The sequence below is a fragment of the Cetorhinus maximus genome, chromosome 32 (genome assembly GCF_964194155.1).
Source record: "Cetorhinus maximus chromosome 32, sCetMax3.hap1.1, whole genome shotgun sequence".
Taxonomy (NCBI): Eukaryota; Metazoa; Chordata; class Chondrichthyes; order Lamniformes; family Cetorhinidae; genus Cetorhinus; species Cetorhinus maximus.
Window position 1 is genome coordinate 16,700,397 of NC_135910.1, and position 26,919 is coordinate 16,727,315.

At 42.2% G+C, this 26,919-nt stretch overlaps 2 protein-coding genes across 3 annotated transcripts in view; one reads left to right on the forward strand and one right to left on the reverse strand.

Annotated features, from left to right (window-relative positions):
- The window catches only part of LOC144671357 (dynein axonemal assembly factor 10-like), a 64,827-nt gene that overhangs the window by 32,382 nt on the left and 5,526 nt on the right, over nucleotides 1–26,919 (reverse strand). The window contains exon 3 of one of the 2 annotated variants that reach the window (XM_078533216.1): nucleotides 11,654–11,776. The exons of the other annotated variant lie outside the window; for it this stretch is intronic. The gene's annotated coding sequence lies outside the window, so the exon portion shown is untranslated. The remainder of the gene's footprint in view (nucleotides 1–11,653; nucleotides 11,777–26,919) is intronic. 2 annotated transcript variants of the gene reach the window in all.
- LOC144671356 (SPARC-related modular calcium-binding protein 1-like) overlaps nucleotides 3,043–26,919 on the forward strand; it is an 80,420-nt gene continuing 56,543 nt past the window's right edge. Inside the window, exon 1 of the mRNA XM_078533213.1 lies at nucleotides 3,043–3,287. Within this exon, the coding sequence (XP_078389339.1) occupies nucleotides 3,201–3,287 (87 nt within the window). The 5' untranslated portion in view covers nucleotides 3,043–3,200. The remainder of the gene's footprint in view (nucleotides 3,288–26,919) is intronic.

Genomic DNA, 26,919 nt, shown 5'->3' on the forward strand with positions numbered 1-26,919 from the left:
TGAGGGACTGAGTGGGCTCCTTCTGTTCCTATGTTCCTGCATAACAGTGCCCACGTTTTTAAGTAATTTACTGTATCTGAGTCTCTTTGAAATATTCTGAATGTCAATTGTCATGACAACATTGATAATCATTATGACAAGATGTGTATTTCTTTATGCAACAAGTTGATGTTGAGAATGCACAACAGACATGGCCTTGTTCTTCTCATTTCCCAAGCTTGGAGCCCACTTGGGGCTGAATCTGCAGTCAATTTTGCTTTTTTCTGGCCTCCAATAGGTGCAGTTCTTTAGGTCACCTTTATGTCATCTCCATGAGACTTAACACAAAATCTAGGCTGACACTCCAGCACAATACTGAAAGAGCACTACACTATCAGAGACGCTGTCTTTCAGATGAGATGTTAAACCCTCTTGGGTGGACCAAGACCTCATTACACTATTCTGAAGTACAGCTTGGAATTCTGGCTAATACTTATTCTTCAACTAATAACATCATTAAAAAAGGTTATCTGGTCATTTATCTCATTGCTGTTCATGGAAGCTTCCTGTGTGAAAATTGACTGCCAAGTTTTCTACATTACAACAGTGACTAGAGGCTGAATTTTCGTGAAGGAGATGGGAAGTGTGAGTCAGGAAAGATCTCAACCCCACAAACCCATCTCCATTAATGCAACCCCTGCCTGTCATATTTTCATTGTGGGGAGGCGGGGTGAGTTGGAGTTAGGCCCACCACCTCTGGAGGAATGCCCAAGGCAGCAATGGAAGTGGGCAGATGGTGAAGCCAGCAGGCTAGAAGGCCTGCCTCCATTTACTGAGGCATGATATAATCATGATGGTCAGCCCCTCAAGCTATCATCCCCCTCACCTCCACCTCCCCAATGCTCCAATATCTCCCATGTTCCCTCCATGCCCTCCATACCGTCCATGCCGCCTCCATGCACCCCCATATCATCCATGCCCCTCCATGCCTCCAGATCTGGAAAATCAGATGTCTGAACATCTGTTCAGCTGCTTTTGCTGATACAGTTGCCAGATGGCCTCATTGTGAATGTCTGGCTGAGCTCAAGAATGATTAATGCAGTTAGCTCAGCGTGTAATGTTGACACAGCTGCAGAGAAGAGTGCAAGCTTTCCTTGATTGACATCTCTATTAACTTTTAATAGGTTATTCTTTCTATTGCATTTTTCAATGCCTGTGTGTTTATTTAGACAAGATTAAGAGCTCTGAAGTGGATGAAAGCTTCTAACATTGATAATGGCTATGATTGATTGACAGCTTTTTGAGAAGGTAAGGGGGGCAATGTATTTCAAAGGGAATGTTAAGTGGCTGCTTTTTTGTTGCCAAAGGGAACAATGGGACTAGGGTTCCCCTGTGGTTAACGGCTCCTCTGAGGTACCATGATCTATATCTACTAATGGAAAGCCCCTGATTCTGTCAAAATTGTGAGGGGGCTGGAGTTTGAAATATCCAGCCCTCGATGGAGCCGGCAAAATGGGAGGTATGGGCTGACTATCTGCACCCTTATTCTGTGCCAAAATTGCTGGAAATGGGAATAGGGGCAGCAATCCTGGAATTGGGTCCTGCCCACCACTTTTAAAACCTGCCCACCTCCATTCTGACATGGATGGAGGCATGAAGATCTGGACCCAGATTTCAAAAGTAGCTCATTGGTTGCAAAGTACTTTGTAACGTCCTGAGATTGTGAGGGGCACAGTAGAAATGTAAGTCTTTTTTTTTAGACAACAGGAAGGCTGGTTGAATAAGCCCAGCCTGTCAGGGGTGGAAACATTGGCGGAGGTTCTTCAACCCTAGAGCAAGCCTTTTATAACCCAATTTATAAAAGATGAGTATAAAGATTAAAAATAAACGAAGGCAGGTGGTGTGAAAGATTGATGCATCTACACGCTGGGACAAGGAGTGTTGAGGCACGTGCAGACAATTCTCAACATGCAGATTTCCCAGTTTTATGGCAGTTCTTCCTGGGCAGAGGTTGGAATAAAGAGTAGCGTTTTATGTGCTATAGAGTATAGAATTAGATCAATGTTATTTAACATCAGCTTGTAAGCCCTCAAACCCTGGAGCTTCAGACTGAAATTTATACCCAAGAACTCAAGGTGCACTCCATTATTGAATCAAGGCATCATCTCAGCTGGGCACACGAGTTGATATTGGGGAAGCAGGGCACCAGACAGGCTGGTGGAGAGGCTAAGCAGGATCTATCAGACGAAATCCCTTTCACTTACCTCTCACTGCATTCGACTAAAAGGCAGACGTGGAATCAAGAAACGTGGAATCCTTTCCTTCTAGTATCAGGTTGGCTCAGTGACAGCACTTTTACCAAGGCGTCAGAAGATTACAGGTGCAGCTGGCAATCTAGTGTGACGTCCACTCGAGTGAGATGTTATACCGAGGCCTCGGCAGTCTGTTCGGGCAGAAGTTATATATATATATATATATATATATATATAAAAAAAAAAATCCGGTGGCTCTTTTATTTTTGGAGAGCAGTGTGCGTTCCTATCCACAGAATGATTCATGCGCTGTGGGGTGCTTTGGGACCTACAGATGATGTGCACAGCGCCATATGAATGCAAGGCATTATCTCTCGGCTGATATTGCGTTGGGTGATAAACATGAACGTTGAACTGTATGACTGGCAACGAGAGGAGGTCGAACCTTACGGGTGCTGTAAGGAAACCAGACCCAAACGCTCGGCTGGCACGTGGGAAGAATGCTTCTGGCTGCATCCATTCAATAGACGGGGTTTACCCGGAAAGGAAGAGAATTTAAAATAAGCCGGTGGGCAGGGTTTGCAGACAATGGGAGGCGGGGCTGGGGCCGAAAAGTGGGTGGATTCACTCCGTTTCCACGTGGGTCGGCTGGTCCCAAACAGTCCCGTTAAAAGTGGCAGCGATCATCCTTTAGTGAGAGCTCCGAGTGCGGGAAAGCCAAAGCCAAAGTCACCAGGGGCTGGAGGAAGAGCCTCAGCTGGACAGCCCAGCACTCAAGGGAAGAAAGATCATTCAGGTCCATATGCCCCACTGACGGGCGGTGATTTATTATTGTATCGAGTAGTAGCAAAACTTCACACACGCTGACAAGGCGAGGAACTGCTTAACGTGGGAACTGACACCATCTGAACAGCCTTTTCCGGAATCTGTCTCCCTCTCTCTCTCTCTCTCCATCCAAAGTGCTGCGGGATGTCGCCTCTCTCTCTCATCTTTCTGACCATCGAACTGTTCGGCTTCTCCGCACCTTCCAAACCCCATCGGTTCGATAGGACCCTGGTAAGCGGCGCACTCGGCAAGAGCTGGGAAGACTTCGTTTGCGAGCTTCTTCTGAGTTTCTTCATTGTAAACCCATCAGAGCAGTAAAAGAACTCTTATTCCTTTTTTATATATATATATATATACAGTCTGGCAATTTAAAATCCGTTTTAAGGCAACTTTTCTCCCAACGCAGTTGGGCAGAATTTGCTTGTATACAAATCGTTAACACGCCACAGAACTAACTGAAGCACTATGACTTCCTATGTAGGCATTTATAAATATTAACATTTATAAACACTTAATATCGGGCATTTATTTTTTTTAAAGCTGGAGGGTTCTATAACGTTTAACTACAGGAAATAATTCCCATAGACACCGTCCTATTGAAAACATAGTGAATCCATGTTTCACAGGGTAAAACTGAATACAGCAAGTGCATTGGAATTATTTAATACTTTTCCATTTCTCCTTTGACTTGTGCTTGCCTTTAGGGATATTTTTTTGAGATCCAGTGGGGCACCTGGGGGTATTTTGCTCTCAGTTGCGGGGTTTCCACACAATTCACATTGCGGAGTTTCAGATGGAGAGGGTTTAAGCCGCTGCTGTGCCTTGTGTTAAAATTGCTCGTGTTCCTCTTGCGCCGGTTATTCAGTGTGGGGCGAGTCAGGATCAGCAGGGAAACCTCTTGGATGACGAGCGACGCTCACCCTTGCCCTCTCTCTGAACATATTCACAAGGTGCATTTCAGCAAAACTGCTCCAAACCAATAAGGAAGGAAGCTTCGCTAATTTGGCAAATGATTCATGTCTTTTTAAATAATTTCGTCACGAAGCAGAAGCTACATTTATCCAATTTCGTATAATTTTCCTTAAATACACCCAGCAACCTGTGATTGTAACGGATTATCTCTGGTTTGTGAAAATTTCCCCTAGAGGTCGCAGTTTGATTCACCAGGTTGCGATGTCAGGAACCTGTTAACCTGTTAAAAGGGAAAGTTAAAGGTGAAAGTCAACCTGTTAAACCTGTTAAAGGGGAAAGTTAAAGGTGAAAGTCAACCTGTTAAAGGGAAAGTTAAAGGTGAAAGTCAACCTGTTTAAAGGGGAAAGTTAAAGATGAAAGTCAACCTGTTAAAGGGGAACATTAAAGGTGAAAGTCAACCTGTTAAACCTGTTAAAGGGGAAAGTTAAAGATAAAAGTCAACCTGTTAAAGGGGAAAGTTAAAGGTGAAAGTCAACCTGTTAAAGGGGAAAGTTAAAGGTGAAAGTCAACCTGTTAAACCCGTTAAAGGGGAAAATTAAAGATGAAAGTCAGCCTATTAAAGGGGAAAGTTAAAGGTGAAAGTGAACCTGTTAAAGGCGCGCGGGCGTTGTACTTCCTGACAATAAACAGCAGGTCAGTCATCATCCGGCGGGAAAAAAAAAGACAGAACTGAGTTTGGATGAAGGGTTACAAACTAAAAGGCCACGAGCCAGGGGAGATGAGCAAAACATTTTTTATACTGTCAGTTGTTATGATCTGGAATGCACTGTCTGAAAGTGTGGTGGAAACAAAGTCAGCAGTTACTTTCAAAAGGAAATTTGATATATACTTGGAAATGAGAAAAAATGCAGAACTGAGGATATAGAGCAGAGGAGTGGAACTGATTGGATAGCTCAAAGAGCATAAACACCAAAGATCGAATAGGCTCCTTCTGTCCCCCATGATTCTAACCAGTCTATTCTCTTGAAACACGTTTATTAAAAAAAATATTATTTCATGGGATGCGGGTGTCACTGGCGAGGCCAGCATTTGTTGCCCATCCCTAATTGCCCTAGAGTGGCTTGCTAGGCTATTTAGAGGGCAGTTAAGAGTCAAACACATTGTTTTATTTTATATATGGTAGTTAACTATATAGTGATCAATATGACAGTAAATTAAATTTAAACTATTTGTCATGCCCCCACTATCCCAGCCTCACCTTTCTGAAGGTCTGCTGTGACATTTGGGTGTCAAAAAGTTCACCCCTTCACACTTGTCATCTCTACCCCTCCCTCTGAGTGCAAGATCCCCCAGCAATTCTATTTCAAATTACATCTCTAAGTTGAATATACTTTTAGATTAACTTTATTTCTTGAAGGCTAAGTTTTTTTTCTACATTACAACAGTGACTACACTCCAGAAGTACTTCATTGGCTGTGAAGTGCTCTGAGATGTCCAGTGGTCGTGAAAAGCGCTATATAAATGCAAGTCTTTCTCTTTTCCCTATTGAAAGGGGGAGAATCTTAAAATTGGTAAATTTTCCAGGGAAGTGCGGAGAATGGATTAATTATGGGGTGCAATTATTTTGTTACATTACCCAAGACAGCCATTCCTTAATCATCTGATTTGCTGTTATTTGTCTAATCCTGTGATACGATGATGCAAAATTCAGTGCACCATTGCGTGTGTGTGTCATTCTTGTTAGAAAGATGCAGAATACCAGCCGCGAAAAGATGACCAAGGCTTAGGTTGTCACAGCAGATGGCAGACTTCCATCGTTTATCTCCATGTTGTGTCATCCCAAATTCTACTTCTGTGGTTGGTAGGGAGAGATTAGGAAAAATTTCTTTACACAGAGGCTTGTTGGAACATCAAATGTATTTGCCACAGGGGCTGGTTGAGGGAGGGACCATTGCCCCTTTTTTCAGGTGAGAAAATTGCACAAACATTTGAACCATAGGGATGAGAGAGAGACAGTGGGAGAGAGACAGTGGGAGCGAGACAGTGGGGGAGACAGTGGGAATGACCTTCTTCCATAAATAGCTATGGTGGGACTTGGAGCTGAAGAGTGGAGGTGAAGAAAATCAGTTATATCAGGCATTTCCAAAATGTGCCTTCACTGTGAAAAATTGAATAGCAGTACAATGTATAAATTTTTAATGCATTTTCTTTAAATTACCAAGTTCTTTATTAGGAGATAACCATCCTGTGTTACTTGAGGAATGGTGCAACTTTCAGGTGGTGAGATGGGCATTAAAACTAAACAAAACATAGAAACTGGTGGCTCGTTTTGACTGCAGGGGCCATTAGAATTGAGTTGCTTTTCAACTAAGCTTTGATCACTGTGAGAAAAGGCTAGGAACCTACAAGCCCCTCCTTCGCTAGTAATTTTAGTTGCTGTCATGTCATGAAGCAGTGATGCATTCCAGTAGAATTTATAGAATGACATCAGATGTTTGCAAACAAATTGAAAAATGTTTGCAACATTTTTATCCATGAGGACTACTTCTTTAGATATGGAATTTCATATTTTTTCCCTCATCCTTTTCACCTGTTGAAGTTGGTATGATGTAATTAAATACAAGTTGTTGTTAACATGACCTAACATGGAAAATGTATCACTCTAATTGAGATTGCAAATTTATTCCTTAAGGAGTTTAAATGTAACTTGATGTGTGTACTTGTGCTGAGGAGAATGTATGTGCCAGTGGGTGCAATGGGTAGTTGTGGATGTGTGTGTGTGGTTAAGTGAGAATATCTGTGTTTGTGTGAGTGGCTGTCCAATCAAGGGATCAGCAGCAGATGTGAGCTGCCAGCATTTATATTTTTTAAACTTCCAGTTTGAGTTTGAACTGAGATGTTTGTGAAGTTCATATAAAAGACTTGTTAAAAGGAGATTTGTAGTATCTTCATTATTATGTTCATTATCAGTAGGAAGTTTCCTCCAATTATGAAAAGTATTTGAGGTTTCAATGTGTTCATTTAAAAAAAAATATTTTTCAGCATTGCTTTGCTGTAGAATCTGATCTTTACCAGTAGATGTCAGGACAGCACAGTATAAAATGACTAGTGACATCTAGCAGCAAGGATTGAGTATTGCAGTAGCATAATATAAATTGGCCACTAGAGTACGTATAATTGTCAGAGTGTCTACTGCAAATAGAACTGTGACATGTTAGTGTTTTATTCAGGAGTCCACTGCTCTTGCCTGTCTTGAACAAATACAAGAAACTTTACATTTAAGAAATGAAAAGCAATGCCTGTGCTTTAAAATGACTTGTGACACCAGCAGGTCCAGGGAGGTCATTTTAACCTGAGCTGCCCATCGGGAGACTGAACGGATTGGGTCGAACGTTGGTTTCACACCCTGCACAACATTATCCTCCACTGCTTTCACATAATTCTACGTCACGCCTCTGCATGAAAATATATCTCACATTAATAAAGCAACTACCTAGCAATGTGGATGTGACAGACATCCTACCGTTTGTTAAAATTAACATGATGAGGGTAATTTTCACCTTTCTTGGGTGATAATCTGGCAAGAGCAGATTTTCATTTCCACGTTTTCCAAGTACTGGGTTGAAACAAATAATAAATGCAGGTATAGATGTAAAGTGCAAAAACATTTTGAAATTTAGCATTGTTTTAAATTTCATATAACATTACATAAACTCTTTGAATATAGCAACCTACATTCTATTCTTAGGAAAATTAATTATTAGTGTTTGCATGCTTTTGTTTTTTGTAAACTGTTGGTTAGGTACTAGCAGCTAAGAGGTACAATTTTGGGAGTAATACTTTGTGACCCCGCCTGCTATGATCCCACCTGGGAATGAGGGAAAATTCAGGCAGTGAGACTTTGTGCCACTACAAATGGGATTTCTCACACCCTGTATCTGCTGGAACTGGCTGTTCCTTCCTTGTCCCCCGTATGCAAATAGCTCAGAGAATTTCATGCTCATTTGCTCCACTTACTGCTGCTTTCCAACATGGCTACATGGAAAGTGGGTATAGTCCCATGAAGCAATGAAATGCCTCAAGATTCCCCAGGAGAGGCACAGGGCCTTGTAGCAACCACCTATCCCACCAAGTCAGGCTCAGAATTTACCTCTGAGGGGCTGGACTTTGGCCAAGGGCTTCAGTAGGAGGTGCAGCCATCTTCAGACTGCTCTGGCCCCTTCAGGTTCCTCATTAGCTCTTCTAGTGCAGCACTCCCACGGCCAGGATGGTAGTATGTAGTCCTCCATCAGAGGTTTCCTTTCTGATAGTGGAAACTCTGGTGGAGTCTGCCTTGCAGACAGAATGAGTCCCGAGCCAAGAAAATGGGATGTGGCGAGGGTGGGGTTGTGGGAGGGGTGGATGGAATTTCCTTGCTTTGTGTAGAACCCTAAATCCAGTAATAACTCATTGTTTCCACTCATGGGTTTACTGAAGTAGAGCTTCATGATGTTATCTCAAATGGAGTTGTGTGTGCTCTCCCTCTCCTCAAGATATCTCCTTAAAGGGATCCCACGATTATATTTCCTTTTTATTAAGATGGAATATAGAATCCTTTCTCATTACAAACACCATCATTGCCAAGAACTCCCAAGGTCAGATATGACACAGCTCACTGTAGATAAAGCTTCCCCTAATGTGCTTTAGCCTTAATCTCAGAACAGCATCACTGCTGAACCAATGTTATACTTCAGTTTCCCATATGAGCCATTCCGCTGCCTCTCCTGAGATGCTAATTGGTGCTGAAGCAAGTAGGTTTTTTTTGCAGTGGTCCCAGACCGCTAGCAACTTCCAAAGTTCACCCTAAAACCTCAGAGCCAACAGATTCCTCTGTCTCCCAGTGCAGATGTAGCTTTGCAAAGGATTTGGAGGTTCTTCTGCTCCTGGTCACATGATCTAAGTTTTTGCACTGTTTTTCTTCATGCACAGGCATGCTGGGCGGTCCTTGGCCCAAAGAACTTAAAAAAGGCAGAACTGCACATGTGCAGCTTGCTTCCAGTCTGCGCATACACAGAAACTCTGAGGTCTGTTGGGACTTTGAATCCCTGACCTCCCACTCTCCAACGAGGTAAATATAGTTTTCATAACACTTGGGAAGTCCCCAGCACAATGGACCTTGTTCCTTCACCTAGATTTCTTTTCATCTCTTTTTCAAGTCCTAATTTGTGACCACCAGATTGTCAACCCAATGAAGCAAATCCCAGAATCTGAGTCAGTTGTAGAACCTGGTTGACTTTCTTCACTTACACTCATTCCCAGGTGTTACTGAACAATGTGTACCTCTATCTTGCTGTTGCTGTTTTCCCTTTCATTCCACCACCCTGCATCCCCACTCCTTACCCCACCCCACTCCAGGAATCCATCCACACATATGCCTGTAATTTTCCATTGAAATCTCCACAAAGTCTGGTTCTTTTTTGGGCTTGTGATGCCAGCCACTATCTTTGTCTCACCAGTGTCAACATTGACTCTTGGCTGCTGCAGACAACCTCGTTCACATCAAAATAATGTTGAACTGCATTGAAGAAGGAATAGTTTCTATTAGAACTCCAACCAATATAGACCACCAAAGAGATGAAAATGTGAAAATCAGAGTATGTTGGAACCACTTAATTTGCTATTAGAATCTTTGATGGTGATGCTTGCTTTTTAACTGATTGTGTAACAGGGTTAAATGAATGACATTCAATTGGATCTAGATAGTCTGAGGTTATTTCTCTCTGGTGAATTGGAAGTGGGCAGTGAAATCTGGCTGAACGTGATTCTCTGTTAGACCCCTGTTTTGAATATGAACAGATGTACATCTAGGCTCACACAGGAAGAATGGCTACTTGTGAATACTACCCAGCCCCATTGGAACTGCATCATACCAAGGTTTAAGACATGAAGGGGAAGGGGAGAAAAAACATCAGAGAGGGGAATGGTGGGAAAAGTTATAAGACAAAGTTTCTTTTGTGTCACATCTCATAGCCAGGCTGATTTACTTTCAGACTATTATTATCAAAACGCCTTCCCACTGGCTTTGAATAATGTAGGGTGAGGGAACAATTATCTTTTCAATCTTCCTTCTTTTAAGGCAAATGCTGCAAAATCAGTGCCTCCTCCTCAGCTGGATAGTTATAATTGGGGATCTCACCGTGAAGCATGACACAGGATTTCAACTTGCACCTTTCTTACAAGGTGATTTACATGTAAGGTGACATCACACAAGACCCCCATCCTCCACGAGCAGGGCTAACATTACAAAACTTCTTTCTGCTACGATTCATCTCTGGGGCCCATTTGTTCTCGATTCTCTCCTTTCGACCAGCTCATTCCTATCCACTCTTCCAGCATTGGCATACTTTATTTGGAATGTGTCTGCTTCCAGATTTAAATCTCTTCTATCTCTGACAGCAAAAGGAGGCTGAACTGAAATCGGGAGGGGAAAGTTGCCACTTCAACCTTACAGCAAGGTGAGGAATGGCTACAGGGTTAGCACTGGTGCAGCTGGTTGCACAATCTTAAGGGAAACCATTGCACTAGGAGAGAAACCAGCCTGGAGGGAGATATGACCCATAGAAGGAGGCCATTTTGTTTATTGACTCTTTGCCATAACGCTCTGAATCCAATCCTGCTGGACTATGTAAAGGAGTGAGGATGAATTTTCTCTTATATAGCACCTTTCACAACCACCTAACATCCCAAGGCGTCACACCAGTATATAAGATGCCCACTCCTCCGTCCCTCCATTTAGTTCCAGCCAGAGACACGGGGAGGAATTCAATCCAGCCTGATACAATGGGAAACGTGGCAGCCAGGCCCACTTAATCAGGCCATGTTCCGACAGGGAGAAAACCTTTCACGGTTAAGTCAGAGGTGGGAAGGGGCTGATGCGATTGACATGCCTGCTCATGGCGGTATGTCAATTAGGTTCATTAATGAACTAATTGACACCAATTATCCTTGAGCCCACCAGAATTTAATGGTGGTTCAGGAATAAAATGGGAGTCGCACGGCTCTACTGTGCCTCCTGAAGGCCACCATGCCTCGGAATAGCGGTATCCCTTGTTCACAGGCACTCAGTGCTTGGTCGAGGGACCTGGTGTCGTGGACATTAGGGTGGATGTGCTGAAAGCCACTCCAGCCTCTGATTGGCCAGCAACTCTCAACAAGTGGGATTTCCACCCCCGGGGTCCAAAACCCCAGAGAAGGCCCCTGTTGCCCACATTCAATCTCAGCCACAAAAGAAAGAGACTTGCATTTACACAGCAGCTTTCATAATTTCACAATGTCCCAAAGTGCTTTACAACCAATGGAGTAGTTTTGAAGTGTAGTCACTGTTTTAATGTTGCAAAACACAACAACCAATTTGCACAAACTCCCACTAAAGGCAATATGATAATGACCAAATAATCTGTTTTAGTGATGTTGATTGAAGGATAAATAATGGCCAGGACACCTGCGAGAATGCTCCTGTTCTTGTTTGAGATAGTGCTGTGGGATCTTATACGTCTACCAGAAGGGGCAGATGAAGCTTATGTTGAACATCTCTCCTGAAAGACAGTGTCTCTGATAGTGCAACACTCCCTCAGTCCAGCGCTAGAAGTATCGAACTAGATCAAGTGCACACTGTGCAGTGGGGATTGAACCCACAAGATACTCACTCAGAGTTGAGCGTGTTACCCACTGAGCCACGCTGACACAAGAAATGTCCAATCTTGCTCAGATCAGTATTTATGGTAGGAGCTCAGTGCTCTGCTCCAGCATACTTCAGTAATTCAGGGCTCCTTTTGAAAAAAAAAGAATGTGCCATCAATACAGCCTGTCACTCTAGCCGAGAGCTCAAATAAGCTTCATACACAGCTACTGTAAGTACTTATTTTTTTTTAAAAGACTACTTATTTATTTTTTAATTGCCTAAACGCTTCTAACATTGAGGCTCTGTGCTCCGCAGGAGCAGAATTGTAATTTCTCAGGTTTGACACCAGGCTGAAGTTCTGAGTCACAACCTTATGGAATTAGGCTCTGCTCCAGAGGCTGGCTTGGCTGCTACGTTACAAAAACACTACTCATGTTATGCTTGAAGGGTGTGAATCCCCTGTGCCCTATTTCACAATTTATTTTGGAAAAAAATGATTTAATTTTTTGTTAATCCCACAAGCCCCTTCCATGGCAGAGTAATTACAGATGTTGTTGAGTGACAGGCTGCTGGCACTTGAATAGACCTCAGGCAGTCAGTGGGTACACAGAAGGTTATGTTCACCCTGTCCCTTGGTAGCTGATATTTTGACCTCCGCTTGTTAGGGCTGCTGCACAGCTAACTCCGAAGCATCAATCAGCTAATTTGTTAAATTTACTTGCACGTTAACAGATTTTTTTTAGTGTCTGAACAGTTGGTGAGATGAATTCAGCATTGTTCCCAGCAGTGACATAAACACCGCACTAACTTACACATAAAGCCTCTATTGATATTTTTATGTACATGGCTCACAGTGAGGTATGATGGGTCTCGCAGCCACATTCATCAGCCCCGACACCCTGAGACATGGAATTTGCAGTAAAAGTTTGATTAGGCAACTGTCGTCCCCGCACCTTCCCACCAACACTTGCTCTCAATCGTTCTAACAGATTAGCCTCAGTCTAATAATGTTAACAATTGCATACCCATTTGTAATTCAATGTTGCTTGTCAAATCTGAAGCATTTATAAGCCCTCCCGTTGTGAGGGCTGTTAAAGAAGCTTGTTGGGAGAATGTGTAAGAATGCATGTATATTTGTGTTTGTCTGTGCATGGTGCATATTACTATATATGCATAAGGGTGTAAGAACATTACATCTAAGCACACACTACACACATATGTGTGTAGGCACAAATTATGCATATGATTATGTGACTCCCTCACTGAAAAGTGTTCTCAAGATGAGAGGGTTGAAATGGTAGGACTCCTCTAACTCAGATGGTGCTGTCAATTCCCTCTCTAAAAGGCATCCTGCTAATGACTTCCCTCTTAAAAGGATCCTTTTTTTATTTATGTAGTGATCCCGGTTTCTCCCCATCTCTACTGAGGACACCACCTCCTGCCAAGATACAGTCCCACAGCCACTTCAGAGTTGCAATGTAGGGAGATGCAGCAGCCAATTTGTGTGCAACACTGATCCACAAACAGCAATGAAATAATGACCAGATAATCTGTTTTAGCTGGTGACTGCGGGAGAAATATTGGCAAGGACGCGGGGGAGGATTTTCCTGCTCTGCTTCAAAATAGTGCTTGTGGGATATTTTATGTCCATGTGTGAGGGCAGGCAGGACCTCGTTTTAACATCTCATCCAAAGATGGAATCTCCACTAGTGCATGCTCCCCCAGTACTGCACTGGCAGTGTTGGCCTAGATGTTGTGCTCAAGTCTCTGGAATGAGACATTAACGCATAATTTTCTCACCCCGAGGCAAGGTGAATGTTACCCAGTAAACCACAGCAACATCTGTCAACCTGGTCAAACTCAGCCAACTCCTTGATTAGGATTTGAACATACGAAATAGGAACAGAAGTAGGCCAATTGGCCTCTTGAGCCTGCTCCGCCATTCAATAAGATCATGGCTGATCTGTTTGTGTTTCCCAACTACCCCTGATAACTTTTGATCCCCTTGCTTAACAAGGATCTATCTACATCTGCCTTAAAAAATATTCAATGACTCCGCCTCCACCGCCTTCTGAGACAGAGTTTCAAAGTCGCACAACCCTCTGAGAGAAAAAATTTCTCCTCATCTCTGTCCAAAAAGGGTGACCCCTAATTTTAAAACAGTGCCCCCTAGTTCTGGACTCACCCACAAGAGGAAAAGTCCTTTCCACGTCCACCTTGTTGAGACCATTCAGGATCTTATATACTTCAGTCAAGTCACCCCTCATTTTTCTAAACTCCAGTGGAAACAAGCCCAGTTTAAGACAACACGCTCATTCCAGGTATCAATCTAATAAATCTCCTCCGAACCACCTTCAATGCATTTACATCCTTCGATAAATAAGGGGACCAAAACTGCACACAGTATTTGAGATGCGGTCCCACCAATGCCCTGTATAACTGAAGCATAACGTCCTTACTTTTATGTTCAATTCCTTTCATAATAAAGGATAGAATTTAGCTAGCCTTCTTAATTACTTGCTGTACCTGCATACTAACTTTTTGTGCCTCATGCATGAGAACACCCAGATCCCTCTGCACTTCAGAATTCTGCAGTTGCTGTCCGTTTAAGTTATACCCTGCTTTTTTATTTTTCCTGCCAAAGTGAACAACTTCACATTTTCCCACATTGTACTCCATCTGCCAGATTTTTACTCATCCACTCAGCCTATCTATATCGGTCTGCAAACTCCTTATGTCCTCTTCACAACATACTTTCCTATCTATCTTTGTGTCATCTGCAAATTTAGTTACCATGCCTTCACTCCCCTCATCTAAGTCATTAATATAGCTTGTAAAAAGTTGAGGCCCCAACACAGACTCCTGTGGGACACTACTCGTCATATACTCTCTGCTTTCTGCCAGCCAACCAATCTTCTATCCATGCTAATATGTTACGTCCTACACCATGAACTTTTATTTTCCGCAATAACCTTTGATGGGCCTTTGATAATGCCTTCTGGAAATCCAAGTACAGGACGTCTACAGGTTCCCCTTTATCCACAGTGTATGTTACTCCTTCAGAGAACTCCAATAAATTGATTAAACATGATTTCCCTTTCACAAAACCATGCTGGCTCTTCCTCATTACCTTGAGTTTTTCTAACTGCCCAGCTATAACCTCTTTAGTGATCAATTCTAACACCTTCCCCACGACAGAGGTCAAGCTCACTGGCCTATAGTTTCCTGTTTTCTGCCTCCCTCCCTTTTTGAATCCAGTGAATTTTGGAAAATTAACATCAAAGCACCTCATTTGCCACCTCTTTTAAGACACTAGATTGAAGTCCATCATGACCCAGAGACTTATCAGCCTGCAGCTCCATGAGTTTGCTCAGTACTACTTCTATAATGAAGACAGAAGCAAAATTTATTTGTTCATTTCATCTGCCATGTCCTTGTTGTCCACTAATAACTCCCCATTGTCACACCCTAGAGGACCAACACTCACTTTAGCTATTCTTTTCTTTTTAAATACCTGTAGAAACTCTTGCTATCTGTTTTTACATTTTTGGCTAGCTTCCGCTCCTACTCTAATTTCTTTCTCCTGATTAACCTCTTCATCACTCCCTGCCATTCTTTATATTCTGAACAATCATCTGACCTGCCACTCATCTTTGCGCAGTTATATGTTTTTTTCCTTAAGTTTGATGCTTTCTTTAACTTCTTTAGTTAACCATGGATGGTTAGTATAGTAGGAATATACTTATTCTAAATATTCTGAAATATCCCCTTAAATGTCTGTACTGCTTCTCTATTGATCTATCCTTTAGTCCTGTATCCCAGTTCACTTCAGCTAGCTCAGCTTTCATGCCCACATATTGCCCTCATTTAAGTTTAAAATACTGGTCTTAGACCCACTCTTCTCCCTCACAAACTGGATGTAAAATTCAATCATGGTGTGGTTGCTGCTTACTCAGAGGTAATTAATTAATCTTGCCACATTACACAATACCAAGTCTAATATAAACTTCCCTTTGGTTGGTTCCAGAATGTGCTGCTCTAAGAAACGATCTCGAAAACATTCTATGAACTCTTCATCCAGGGCCAGGATTTTCCATGCGTCGGGTGGGCTTGGCGGGAGCGGGCACAGGCGGTCGTGGAGCTGCCCGCGATCGGCTCGGCACCACAATTTCACGCGGGTGGGCCAATTAAGGCGTGGATCGTGAGCGGTAGCGCTGAGCGCTACCTGTGTGGGCAGGGGAAGGGGGGAGAGTCTGCCTCAGGGAGATTGAGGCGCTTTTTAAAGACATTATTAAAAACATTAAAAATTTAATGAAACGTGTCCCCTCATGTGACTGTATTACATGAGATGGGACATGTTTTTATTTTCAAAATAAAGTTTTTATATAATCAGTATTAGCTTTAGGAAACCTCATCCCGCTCGTGGATGAGGTTTCCTAAAAAACGTAAAGGCCGCTTGGCCTTTTCGCCTGCCCGCCAACCATTAGGTTGGACGGACAGCGTAAATTTGGAGTTAATTAGAACATTAATGGCCTTAATGGGACTTTCAATTATCGGCAGGCGCGCAGCCAACTCCGGCGTGTGCCCGCCGAATGAAATATTGCGAGACAGCGCAATGACGTTGGGATGCACATGTGCCGGCGCGACGGGCCCGCTCCTGCACGCCGAATGTAAAATTCTGCCTCAGGTTACCACTGCCAATCTGATATTACCAATTTATATGTAAATAAAATCACCTATGATTATTGACCAACGCTTTATCACAAGCATCCAATATTTCTTCTTGTATACTTTGTCCTACATTGTGGTTACTGTTAGGGGGCCTATAGACCACTCCCACTAGTGACGCCTTCCCCCTTCTATTCCTCATCTGCACCCAAACCAATTCCTCAACCTGATCTCCTGAACCAAGGTCATCTCTAACTATTATACCAATGCCTTCATTGATTAACAGCACCACCCCTCCACCTTTACCTAGTTTCATACTCTTCTTGAATGTCATATAGCCCTCAATATTCAGGACCCAATCCTTGTCACCCTGCAGCCACATCTCCTTAATGGCTATCAGATCATATTTATTTACTTCAGTGTGCGCTATGAATTCATTTACTTTGTTATGAATGTTATGCGCATTAAGTTTTGTCTTTTTGTTATCTTTGTAACATCTAGTCTTGACTGTTGGTGTATTCTTAGCTTTTTTTTCTCTATTCCTTCCTGCTGTTCTCTGACTCTCATTTCCCATATTTCTATTTTGCTCTCCTTCCTCGACTCTACCCCTTGATTTGCTGCATCTATCCAAGCTTGATCCCTCACCCCACCTTGTTTAGCTTAAAGCCCTCTCTATTTCCCTAGTTATGCGGCTCGCTAGAACGCTGATCCCAGCACGGTTCAGGTATAGATCAACCAAATGGTACAGCCCCCACTTTCCCCAGTACTGATGCCAGTGTTCCATGAACCGGAATTCACTTCTCCCACACCAGTCTTTGAGCCACACATTAATTTCTCTAATCTTATTTTCCCTATCCCAATTTGCATGAAGCTCAGGTAATGATCCAGAGATTATTACCTTTGAGGTTCTGCTTCTTAATTTGGTGCTTAGCTCCACATACTGACTATGCAGAACCTCCTTCCTCATCCTGCCTATGTCATTGGTACCTACACAGAGCATGACAACTGAATCCTCCCCCTCCCACTGTAAATTCCTCTCCAGCCCTGTTCAAATGTCCCGAACCCTGGCACCGGCAGGCAACACAGATGCCTGGACTCTTTGCTGCAGGGTACAGTGTCAATCCCCCTCACCATACTGTCCCCTACTACCACTACATTCCTTTTTGCTCCACCCATCTTGAATGCCTTCCTGTACCACAGTGCCATGGTCAGTCAGCTCATCCAACCTGTAGCCCCCACTCTCATCCAAACAAGCTGAAAGAACCTCAGACCTGTTGGACAATTGTGGAGTCTGACACTCCTGCCCTCTGGGTCCCCTTACCTGCCTCAGCTGCAGTCACACCCTCCTGTCCCTGACCACCTTCCAAATCAGGTGACTCTATCCTAAGGGGTGTGACCACCTCCTGGTACAAAGCGTCCAGGTAACTTTCCCCTTCCCTAATGTGTCACAGTGTCTGCAGCTTGGCCTCCAGGTCAATGAGTCTGAGCCAAAGCTCCTCAAGCCGTGGACACTTACTGCAGATGTGTTTGCCCTGGATCACATTGGAATCTAGGAGCTCCCACATGCTACAGCCATCACACATCACCCGTCCTTCAATCTTTTTATGTCTTTTAATTAACTACTTAATTAATTTATTCAATTATTTACTTTATTTTATGTATTCTATTAATCTTACCACAAATTCCTGTACTATTTTAAACCTTAGGAATAGAATAGACCTTAACCACTCACCAGATACTTATCAGATACTCACCAAACAGCTAAGTTCTTCCCCTGTAGCAGAGCAAGAACCAGGGTGAAATAGTTAGAAAAAGCAAAGGAGCAGCTTCCCCTCCTCACCAAACTCCCTCAACTCACCAAACTCACAGCACTCCTTTGAAGTTGCACTCCAGCCAGACATGGGACCAGGCTGATCAGTGTGGCACATGTACACTTCAGAGTAAGAAAGAAAGTTAGATAGAGGGTAATTTTAACCCAGCCCATTGGTTGGGAAACTAACGGGATCAAGTGCAATGCTGGTTTTACACCTGTCTTAGTTTGCTCTGCATTGAAGGAAGTGGTGAGTAATCCTGTGTGGGGTATGAAGTCAGAGTTCCAGCTGATGCTGTGGGGTTTCCACCCAATGAGCTAAGTTAAAATGATCCCCGTGTGAATTTCTTTGAAGTATTAACAAAGCTGTTATATGTTGTTACATAGATGGATATCATAGCCATTTTGTGCACAGCAAGTTTCCACAAACTGAAACAAATGACTAATGAATTTATTTCTCATGGTGTTGACCAGGGCACTGGCACAAAAGCAAAATACTGCTGATGCTGGAAATCTGAAATTAAAACAGAAAAACTCAGCAGGTCTGGCAGCATCTGTGGAGAGAGAAACAGAGTTAATGTTCGAGTCCGTATAATTCTTCTTCAGAGCTAGCTAGCTTTAGGGCTGATTTTTCTAGCTCTGAAGGAGAGTCATACGGACTCGAAGCGTTAACTCTGTTTCTCTTTCCATTCGGGCACTGGATCAGTTCCCCGCTCTCATTCGATCATCAACACCCACTGGAACAAAGAGACTAGACCACAGTTTAACATATTACCTGGAGGAGGGCACTGTGACAATACGGCACTGTTTCAGTATGGCCTGAAATGCCAGCCCAGACTGTGTGCCCAGACCGTGGAGTGTGAAAACTCGCACAGAAATTTTTAGGCCAAGCAAGGAAATCTCAATTTGAAACCTGCAGGACTCCTCTTCACAAAGGGTTTCCAACGGGACTGTCCTTTTAAATGGCAGGTTAAACATTTACAGGAATGTGGGGAAGGGGGTGGGGGGGTGGGGGGGGGGAGCGGGGTGGGGGCTTTTTGAGAGGTGGAATTGTGGGTCTAGCTGGTTCCAGTACAGTGGAGCAACTGGCCTCCTCTGGGCTGTATCGTTCTAAGTCAACTCTACCAGGCGAATGTTCTACCCAGCTTCATTAAACGGTAGCAGGGAGAACAAGACGGCTGGTAAACGAATTACTGTCGGCTCGAATCTGAGTTTTTTTTTCAAATCCAAAGCTTACAAAAGACACATTTCTACATCCAATGGCCTTGTATGTTGAGGCTGTGCATTTTATGAGGCTATTAACACGACACAGTAAACCCTGTGAGCTGTGAAGAGCATTGTGCAAACACATGCTGAGTAAATCACCGCTGGCACATTAACAAAATAATATTTATGTAGCAATAATGTTAAGAAAATAAAAAGAGCTTTTATACCGTAGCGTATTTATGTAATCTGCGGTCACATTCCTTCGTAATATATCAGCTTGGGGCTTGCTGCACTGGGAGAGCATGTGATTCACACACTGCTGTGATTCTATAACTGAGAATAGACCACCTCTTATTCAGCTGATGGACACAAGCTGGCCGGCTAACCATGATGGACACTAACTCATTTTGAACATTCCATGTTCAGGTTTATCCATTCCTTGTTTCTCCCACCATTTTCAAATGTGTTCAAAATATTTTTGCCGTTGGCTTTTGTCCACACCCACCCCTCCCCCCACCTACTTTTCGTACATAAGACCATAAGCATTAGCAGGCGGGGGAAAGAGAGGGAAAAGGAATCTACCACTTTTTTCTCCTTTTTTATAGAAATATTATGTACGTTGTTGCCATAATTTGGTATGTGATCCACCTAAAATTACACCCCACCTCTGATATTTCTGTGGATGGGGGGATGGGGGTAGGGGTGATTCTGTTCTTCCAGTGGGGTAGGGCTACATGGAGAGAGTGATGATCGGCAAAGTGGACCTACAACTTTTGTAATGAAGCTCCAGCTGGGCGTTTGGCATCATACAGTTATCTCTTTTCTCATTCATCATTATTTTTGTAGCTGCACCATCTCTGTTCATCATCTAATGGTGTAGCAGTAAGATTTTACAGGTGAACTTGCCATACTTGCCAGATGTTTCAGTGAAAATGTCAATATTTGTAGGGAGTGCCTGGGAGTAGTGGTTTGATTCAACTGAATGGCTTGCTGGGCCATTTCAGAGGGAAGAGTCAAGTACTTTATTGTTTTGACTCAAAAGAGTTACTCTGGTATAGGACTGGAGTCACATGCAGCTCAGACTGAAGTCACATGCAGCTCAGACTGGGGATGGATGATAGCTTTCCTTCCCTAAAGGACATTAAAAAAAACAGTTGAATTATTAGCACTATCCAACAGCTCATGGTCACTTTTACTGAATCCAGCTTTTTATTCCAGATTTATTTAGTTGCTAAACTGAATTCAAATTCACAAATACCATGGTGGGATCGCAGCTCACATTCTCTGGGTTATTATTCCAATAACATAACCACTGTGTCTGGTGTATCATTGACAGGATGTACTGCAGCAACTAATTATGGCTTCTTCAATAGGACCCCTGTGATCTTTACCACAGTTCTAGAAGCACACAGGCAGTGGGTGTGTGTGAACATCATCACCTTAAAGTCACAAACCATTCTGACTTGGAAATATATCACCGTTCCTTCATCATTGCTGGGTGAGAATCTTGAAACTCCCCACCTAACAGCCCTGTGGGATCACCTTCACCACACCGACTGCAGCGGTTCAAGAAGGTGGCTCACCTCCACCTTCTCAAGGGGAATTAGGAATGGACAAAAAAATGCTGACTTTGCGGAAGGTGCCCACATCCCGAAACCGATATTTTAAAAAGCTTTTGGAGAACGTCAGTAATTGCAGGGGGTCCCTGTAAGTTTGTCAATATTTGCATGAGTGTTCTTGGGAGTGTGTCAGTATTTGCAGGGGTATCCCTGGTGGTATGTCAGTGTTTGCAGGGGGGTTTGTGGGCGTGTGTTAGGGATAGACTGGGCATATTTTACAATTTGGAGGCATTCAATGGGATTGTGTTACATTTCTTTTTAGTAGGTCTCTTAAATGTGTTCCTATATATAGGGATGCTAGGAAATGTGCTAATATTTATATTGCGTGTAGTTCATGTTTATAATGAATTCCTTACGTATCAAAATTTTAAAACCAAGTGGCATAGGGAGAAAACAATTTAAAACACGGAGTTTAAAAAAAACTTATCTCCTTTTCAGTGGAATTCCTCCATTTGCTGAATGGATCAGAACTCTCTGGTCATGTGCAACTATTGATGATTTGCTCTTAGTAAGTTTACATGGGTTTAAGTTCCATTCCATGTATTTAGTGCAAAAGTCTGGGCTCTCACTAGACTGACAATGAGGGAGTGCTGCATTATTAGAGGTACTGTCTCATGGGTGAGATGTTAAGCCAAGGCCCCATCTGCCTTCTTGGAGGGATGGAAACGATCTCAAAGAAGAACGGGGTAGTTCTCCACAGTTTCCAGAGCCAATATTTTATTCCTCAATCAACATCACTAAACAGATTTTCTATGTTAAATGGATCCAAGCCAGATGGTGAAGTATAAAACAAGATGTAGAGCTTTTCCTTGACAGGTTTATTCACAGGATGCTGCCTTACAGATATGAAAAGCATTTTATTTGAACTCCTGCTGATCTGTTGCTACCTCTCAGATTACTTTTATTTTATGAGTTGCTTCTATTCCAACGTTATTTTGGAATAGATGTGAAGGCATTAGAGCGGTTGAAGACAAGATTCCCAAGAATATTTCCAGGGATGAAGAAATTGAAGAATTTGGGACTGTTTTCCTTTGAGAAAAGAGGGTTGACAGGAGATTTGATAGAGATATTCAAAATCACAAGGGGGCTGGACAGAGCAGACAGGGAGAAACTGTTTCCAATTGTGAAAGGATTGAGAACGAGAGGGCACAGATTTAAAGTAATTAGTAAAAGAAACAAAAAAGTGATATGAAGAGAAACTTCAACGCTGTGAGTGGTTAGGGTTTGGAATGCATTCCTGAGAGAGTGTGGTGGAGGCAGGTTCAATTGAAGCATTCAGAAGGGAATTAGACTGCTATCTGAAAAGGAGGAATGTGCAGGGTTATGGGGGAGAAGGTAGGGAATGGCACTAGGTGAATTGATCATTCGGAGCGCCTGTACAGACACGATGAGCCAAATGGCCTCCTTCTGCACTGTCACAATTCTGTGATTTCTGCCTCCTAACTACTACCCTTGTGTCTCAATGGTGATCCCAGTCCTTAATCCAACAATGTTCATCAGCTGTTTATCTTTAACAACATAATCAACAAACCATTAACAGAAACAGAATTACCTGGAAAAACTCAGCAGGTCTGGCAGCATCGGCGGAGAAGAAAAGAGTTGACGTTTCGAGTCCTCATTAACCATTAACAGGTTCCCCTTTCTAACACAACTTTATAACATATTTAAACATGCAAAGCAAAAAAAAAAAGGTTTTCTATAATTCTTTTAACAGCATAACACAAGGTGTCTCTCTTCTAGGACATCCAATAATTTGTTGGAGCAAGCATTTCTCTTTGTAAAGCAGTCTGATAATTGGTGACTTGCATCAACACATTTTATTTTAGAAATCTTTTCTTTCCAACATTTTTGACACTCGCAAGGTCCATCCTCAAACTTTCCTCAGTGATACTCTTTGTCGAAAGAACATTATCCCAAGGAGAACAGTTATCCACAGCATTCTACGGGGAAACCTCTCAGAATGCCCCTTGTATAGGATTTCACTTCTACTAATTCTACTAGTGTTTCTGCAGCTAGGGTACTTCTAACCACCCTTTTTATTTTCTTGGAATCCCAGGCCAAGGGACAACACTTTTCACTTTTCTCCACTAAGAAAATGATAAACCCAGCCATACTCGAATATCCATCCAGAAGATTGGCATGGGAAGCATCACTGAAAAAGGATTAACTTCATATCTTTCGGGTCACCCAAAACTGGAAACTTGGTGTGCATTTCTGCAAATTTAATTTTAATGTTTTATTTTAGAAATCTCAGAACCTTCTCAGCTGTAGCATGTTTAATCATAGTACTAAGTTTCAATATATCATAACTGATATTGGGTCTTGTCAGAGCTAATAGCCAGTTTAACTTTCCAATCAAACTTCTTAACTGGTCTGCTTATTCTTTGGACGCAGGATCATCTGTGAGGACCTGGCCCAATTTATCAGGATATAATTAACACTACCTGGACACGATTGTTGATTCAAGATTACTCCAAACTTAGTCTGACTAATGTCTAACCCCATATATTTAAACCTGACTTCCAATCTTAAATTCCTCTATTATCTTATCTATAAGAAATTGCACAAATTCCGCAGAACCTTCCCATTGAAAATCATCGACATTCATCATAAAGATGCCTGCAAGTTTCTCTTTGATATCAGTAGAACATTGCTGGGTATACTTGCAGCTGAATACAACCTACTTTTAGTAAGACAGACCAAACAAAGAAATACCATACCCTTGATGCATCATTTAACCCATAAACACATTTGTTTAATTTCCATAGCTTCCTCCTAAATCACCTGTTTCTTTAGGTGGTTTCAAAAACACTTTGAAAAAATCACCCTTGCAAAAATGTGGCTTTTATATCAATCGACTTACATTCCCTAGAATATGTGGCTAAGAGAGTGACAAAAGTCAAGATGATTCTTTTCCTGCAGTGGTGGAGTCCACTAGCATTTTGGCCACCAAGTCTCTCTTGAAAACCAAGTCACTAGTCTCACTGTAGCCTTATGTTCCATCAGGAAGTACTTTGTCCATATATATCCACCTGTGTTATAAGGCTGGCTGTCTCCTATCTGGCAGTTCAGAGTAGACACCAAATTCTTTCCAACAATCCAACTCTTTCTTTCATATCTCTTATCAATTTATCTTCTAATTTGTTTATATCCACCAAAACTTCCTGATCATAACAGCTTCTAATTCTAATGGCGGTCCTCGATTGTTATATAATCCTTGTTCTTATCAAACTACAGCTTCTACTTGCCCTCCTAAATCATTCTGGACCACTGCTATATGACCTCTCCCTCCCATGATCAGAGTTTCTGTTGCCTGTAGATGATCTTTTCCTATAGCCAGAGTCACTTCTAGATCCTTTAAGGGAACTCACATGGCGGTTTCTAGCTTTCCACATTTTCACCTCATTTTGTCAGTCCATCCTCTTGTCTATCATCTTGAACATTTAGCCAATGTTTGAATTTGCCAGTGGCTTTCCCTGTTCTCCCTACAATGGTCACATCCCTCCATTCATTGGCCCCTTTAGAGACCTGGCGCTGACTTTAAGTAGTATCCCAAAGTTGTCCTTTAGGATAACTAGCTCTACCTTGTGCATCGGTATCACTTTGTCTATCATCACCCAGTCTCTTATCTACCATATTCTGCTCCTTATAAATGTCAAACATATGAGTATGTGAAGTGCAGGGTACCTTGTCACCTTCTACTAATTGCTCAGATTCTAGATGAATGTACCTTAATAGTTTGACTACCATGTTAGAGAATTACTCTCTTAATGCCCAATCACATCCTATCACTTTTCCAAGAGCTTTCCACCCTTTCTGACCACTTTTATGGTGAACTTTAATCCTGGTGATTTAGTATATCTTTCTGGTCTTATGCAAAACTATAAGGCTCACCAACTTTTCTGAGACTTCTGCCTTGATGAATGCCCTTCTCCCTGCATGTAGGGCATTAAAAATGCTCAGAAAGGGTGGAACTAATTGCAGTCCTTCCCTAGACCAAGGAATGATCACATATCACTAAAGGTATTTTTGGATTTCTCCCATAGACCAACTGATATGGACTGTAGCCCCCAACCATTAAGCGAACTTCCTCACCAGGACAAATGTTAACATACAATTTGATTAGTTGGCTAAGATCTTGTGAAGCATCTCAATCACTGTGTGGTTTCTTTCACAAAGCCCATTACTGAAGGGATTTTCAGCTTCAGTGTTCATCACTACAACGTTCATATTTTTGCATGTCTCTAAATTTGTCATTGGCAAATTCCCCCCCATGTTAGTTAGGAATTTAGTTGGTACCCCCAGTCCAGTTCCTATCCATTTTTCCATGATTTTGTCTGCAATCACTTTTGTCTTTACAATGTATCTTGTCATCATGTCTAGGAAATGTAAAATCAAAATGTTTCATTTGATACATTTTGCATCTGTCACATTTTTCACTAATCTCTTCAATAAGCTTTGCATATTTATCAACTGCCCCTATATCCTTCAGTAGGATTTTTAACTTGTGACAAGAGGCATGAGCAAATTGCCAATGCAACTTTAAGACAATGTGGTTTTTTTCTCTCTCAAATTCCTACCACCTATCATTAACATTCTGATTATTGCATCCCTTTAACAAAACATATAATATCCTGATTATCCGGAAAGTCACTAGATTTACAATTTACCCAAAACAACTGCTTTATCATGTTCCATGTCCAATTTCATTTGTGCCTTTTCTATGGATAGCTTGCTCAGCAGCAAGGGTCTCTCACTAGGTACTACAACCTGTACTAATAAAGTGTCTTACCCCAGCTATTCTTCATGGAATCACCACTCTTTTCAGTGAATTTAATGTGTTGTTATCCCAAACCTGAAGCAAGTGGAACTTTCATATTCCATGACCTTATTTAGATCCTTACTACCTAGTGAATCTAAATAACATTTCAATCAATCTGTTCCACGTACTGTGGACATGCAAGCAGTCCAACACGACACCCATTGTTCAACAAGGCACAATCAAATGAATCTGCAACTTGAGTATTGCTGAAAAAAGAGACAGGACGTACAGCCTACATACCTAGCATCACACTGGCATTGAAATTCGTATTCCACATTAGTTATTTGTGTGATAGGCAGACTGAAAGATCGTATCAAACAGCACGTTCCAGCCGCTGTTCGCAACACGCAGGGTACAGGATGTACCCAACCAGCGTGTGCTTGCAAAACTCAAAACACAGTGTCTGACATTATATGTCATTCTTTGATTGGACAATATTTGCTAAATAATCCTCAGTGTGCTAAGAATTACACTGACAACCAATTTAAGATGGTCAGGTTCGCAATGTGGCACATTTGCATGTATTGGAAGCTACATATATTAATACACAGGGCCCTGTTCTTTGCAGACAGAAAGAGCATGTACACACACTGCGCCTGTTTCAGTTAAATAAAGTAAGTAACAGCCATTCACTGACTCATTCCTCAGGGCAATGCCTTGACCAATTAGGGTCAAGCTGCTTGGTTTAAATTTCAAACTGCTTGGCAGTTAACTGTCAGTCACCATCACTGGTGTATTCTCCATGGCAAGCCACTTGCCAACCAATCAGCACTCTCTTCATACAGTATAAATTGTTGTTTTCCCCCTTTTATTGGTATTCTTGAGAGTGTCTTGATGTGTGCAAGATGAAAAGCTTAGACATGTCTCTTTTTTCAGCAATACTCAAGTTCTGAAATACCAAACAACTATTTGAATCTGCAACTGGTACGTTCATCACCAGATTTAAGCTTATGACCAGTACAATTCCCTCAGATTGATCAGTATCATCATCTTCCCTTTCCAAACCTTCCATTTCATGCGTTACCTCAAAAATCCTGTTCTTCCACATTTTGGACAATTTACCACTTTGATATTTCAAATTACATCTGAAACATTCGATAATAATTTCCTGGGAATTCCTAGGGTTCATTCTCCTGTTGTTATTACTCCATTCCTGCTGCCTGTGA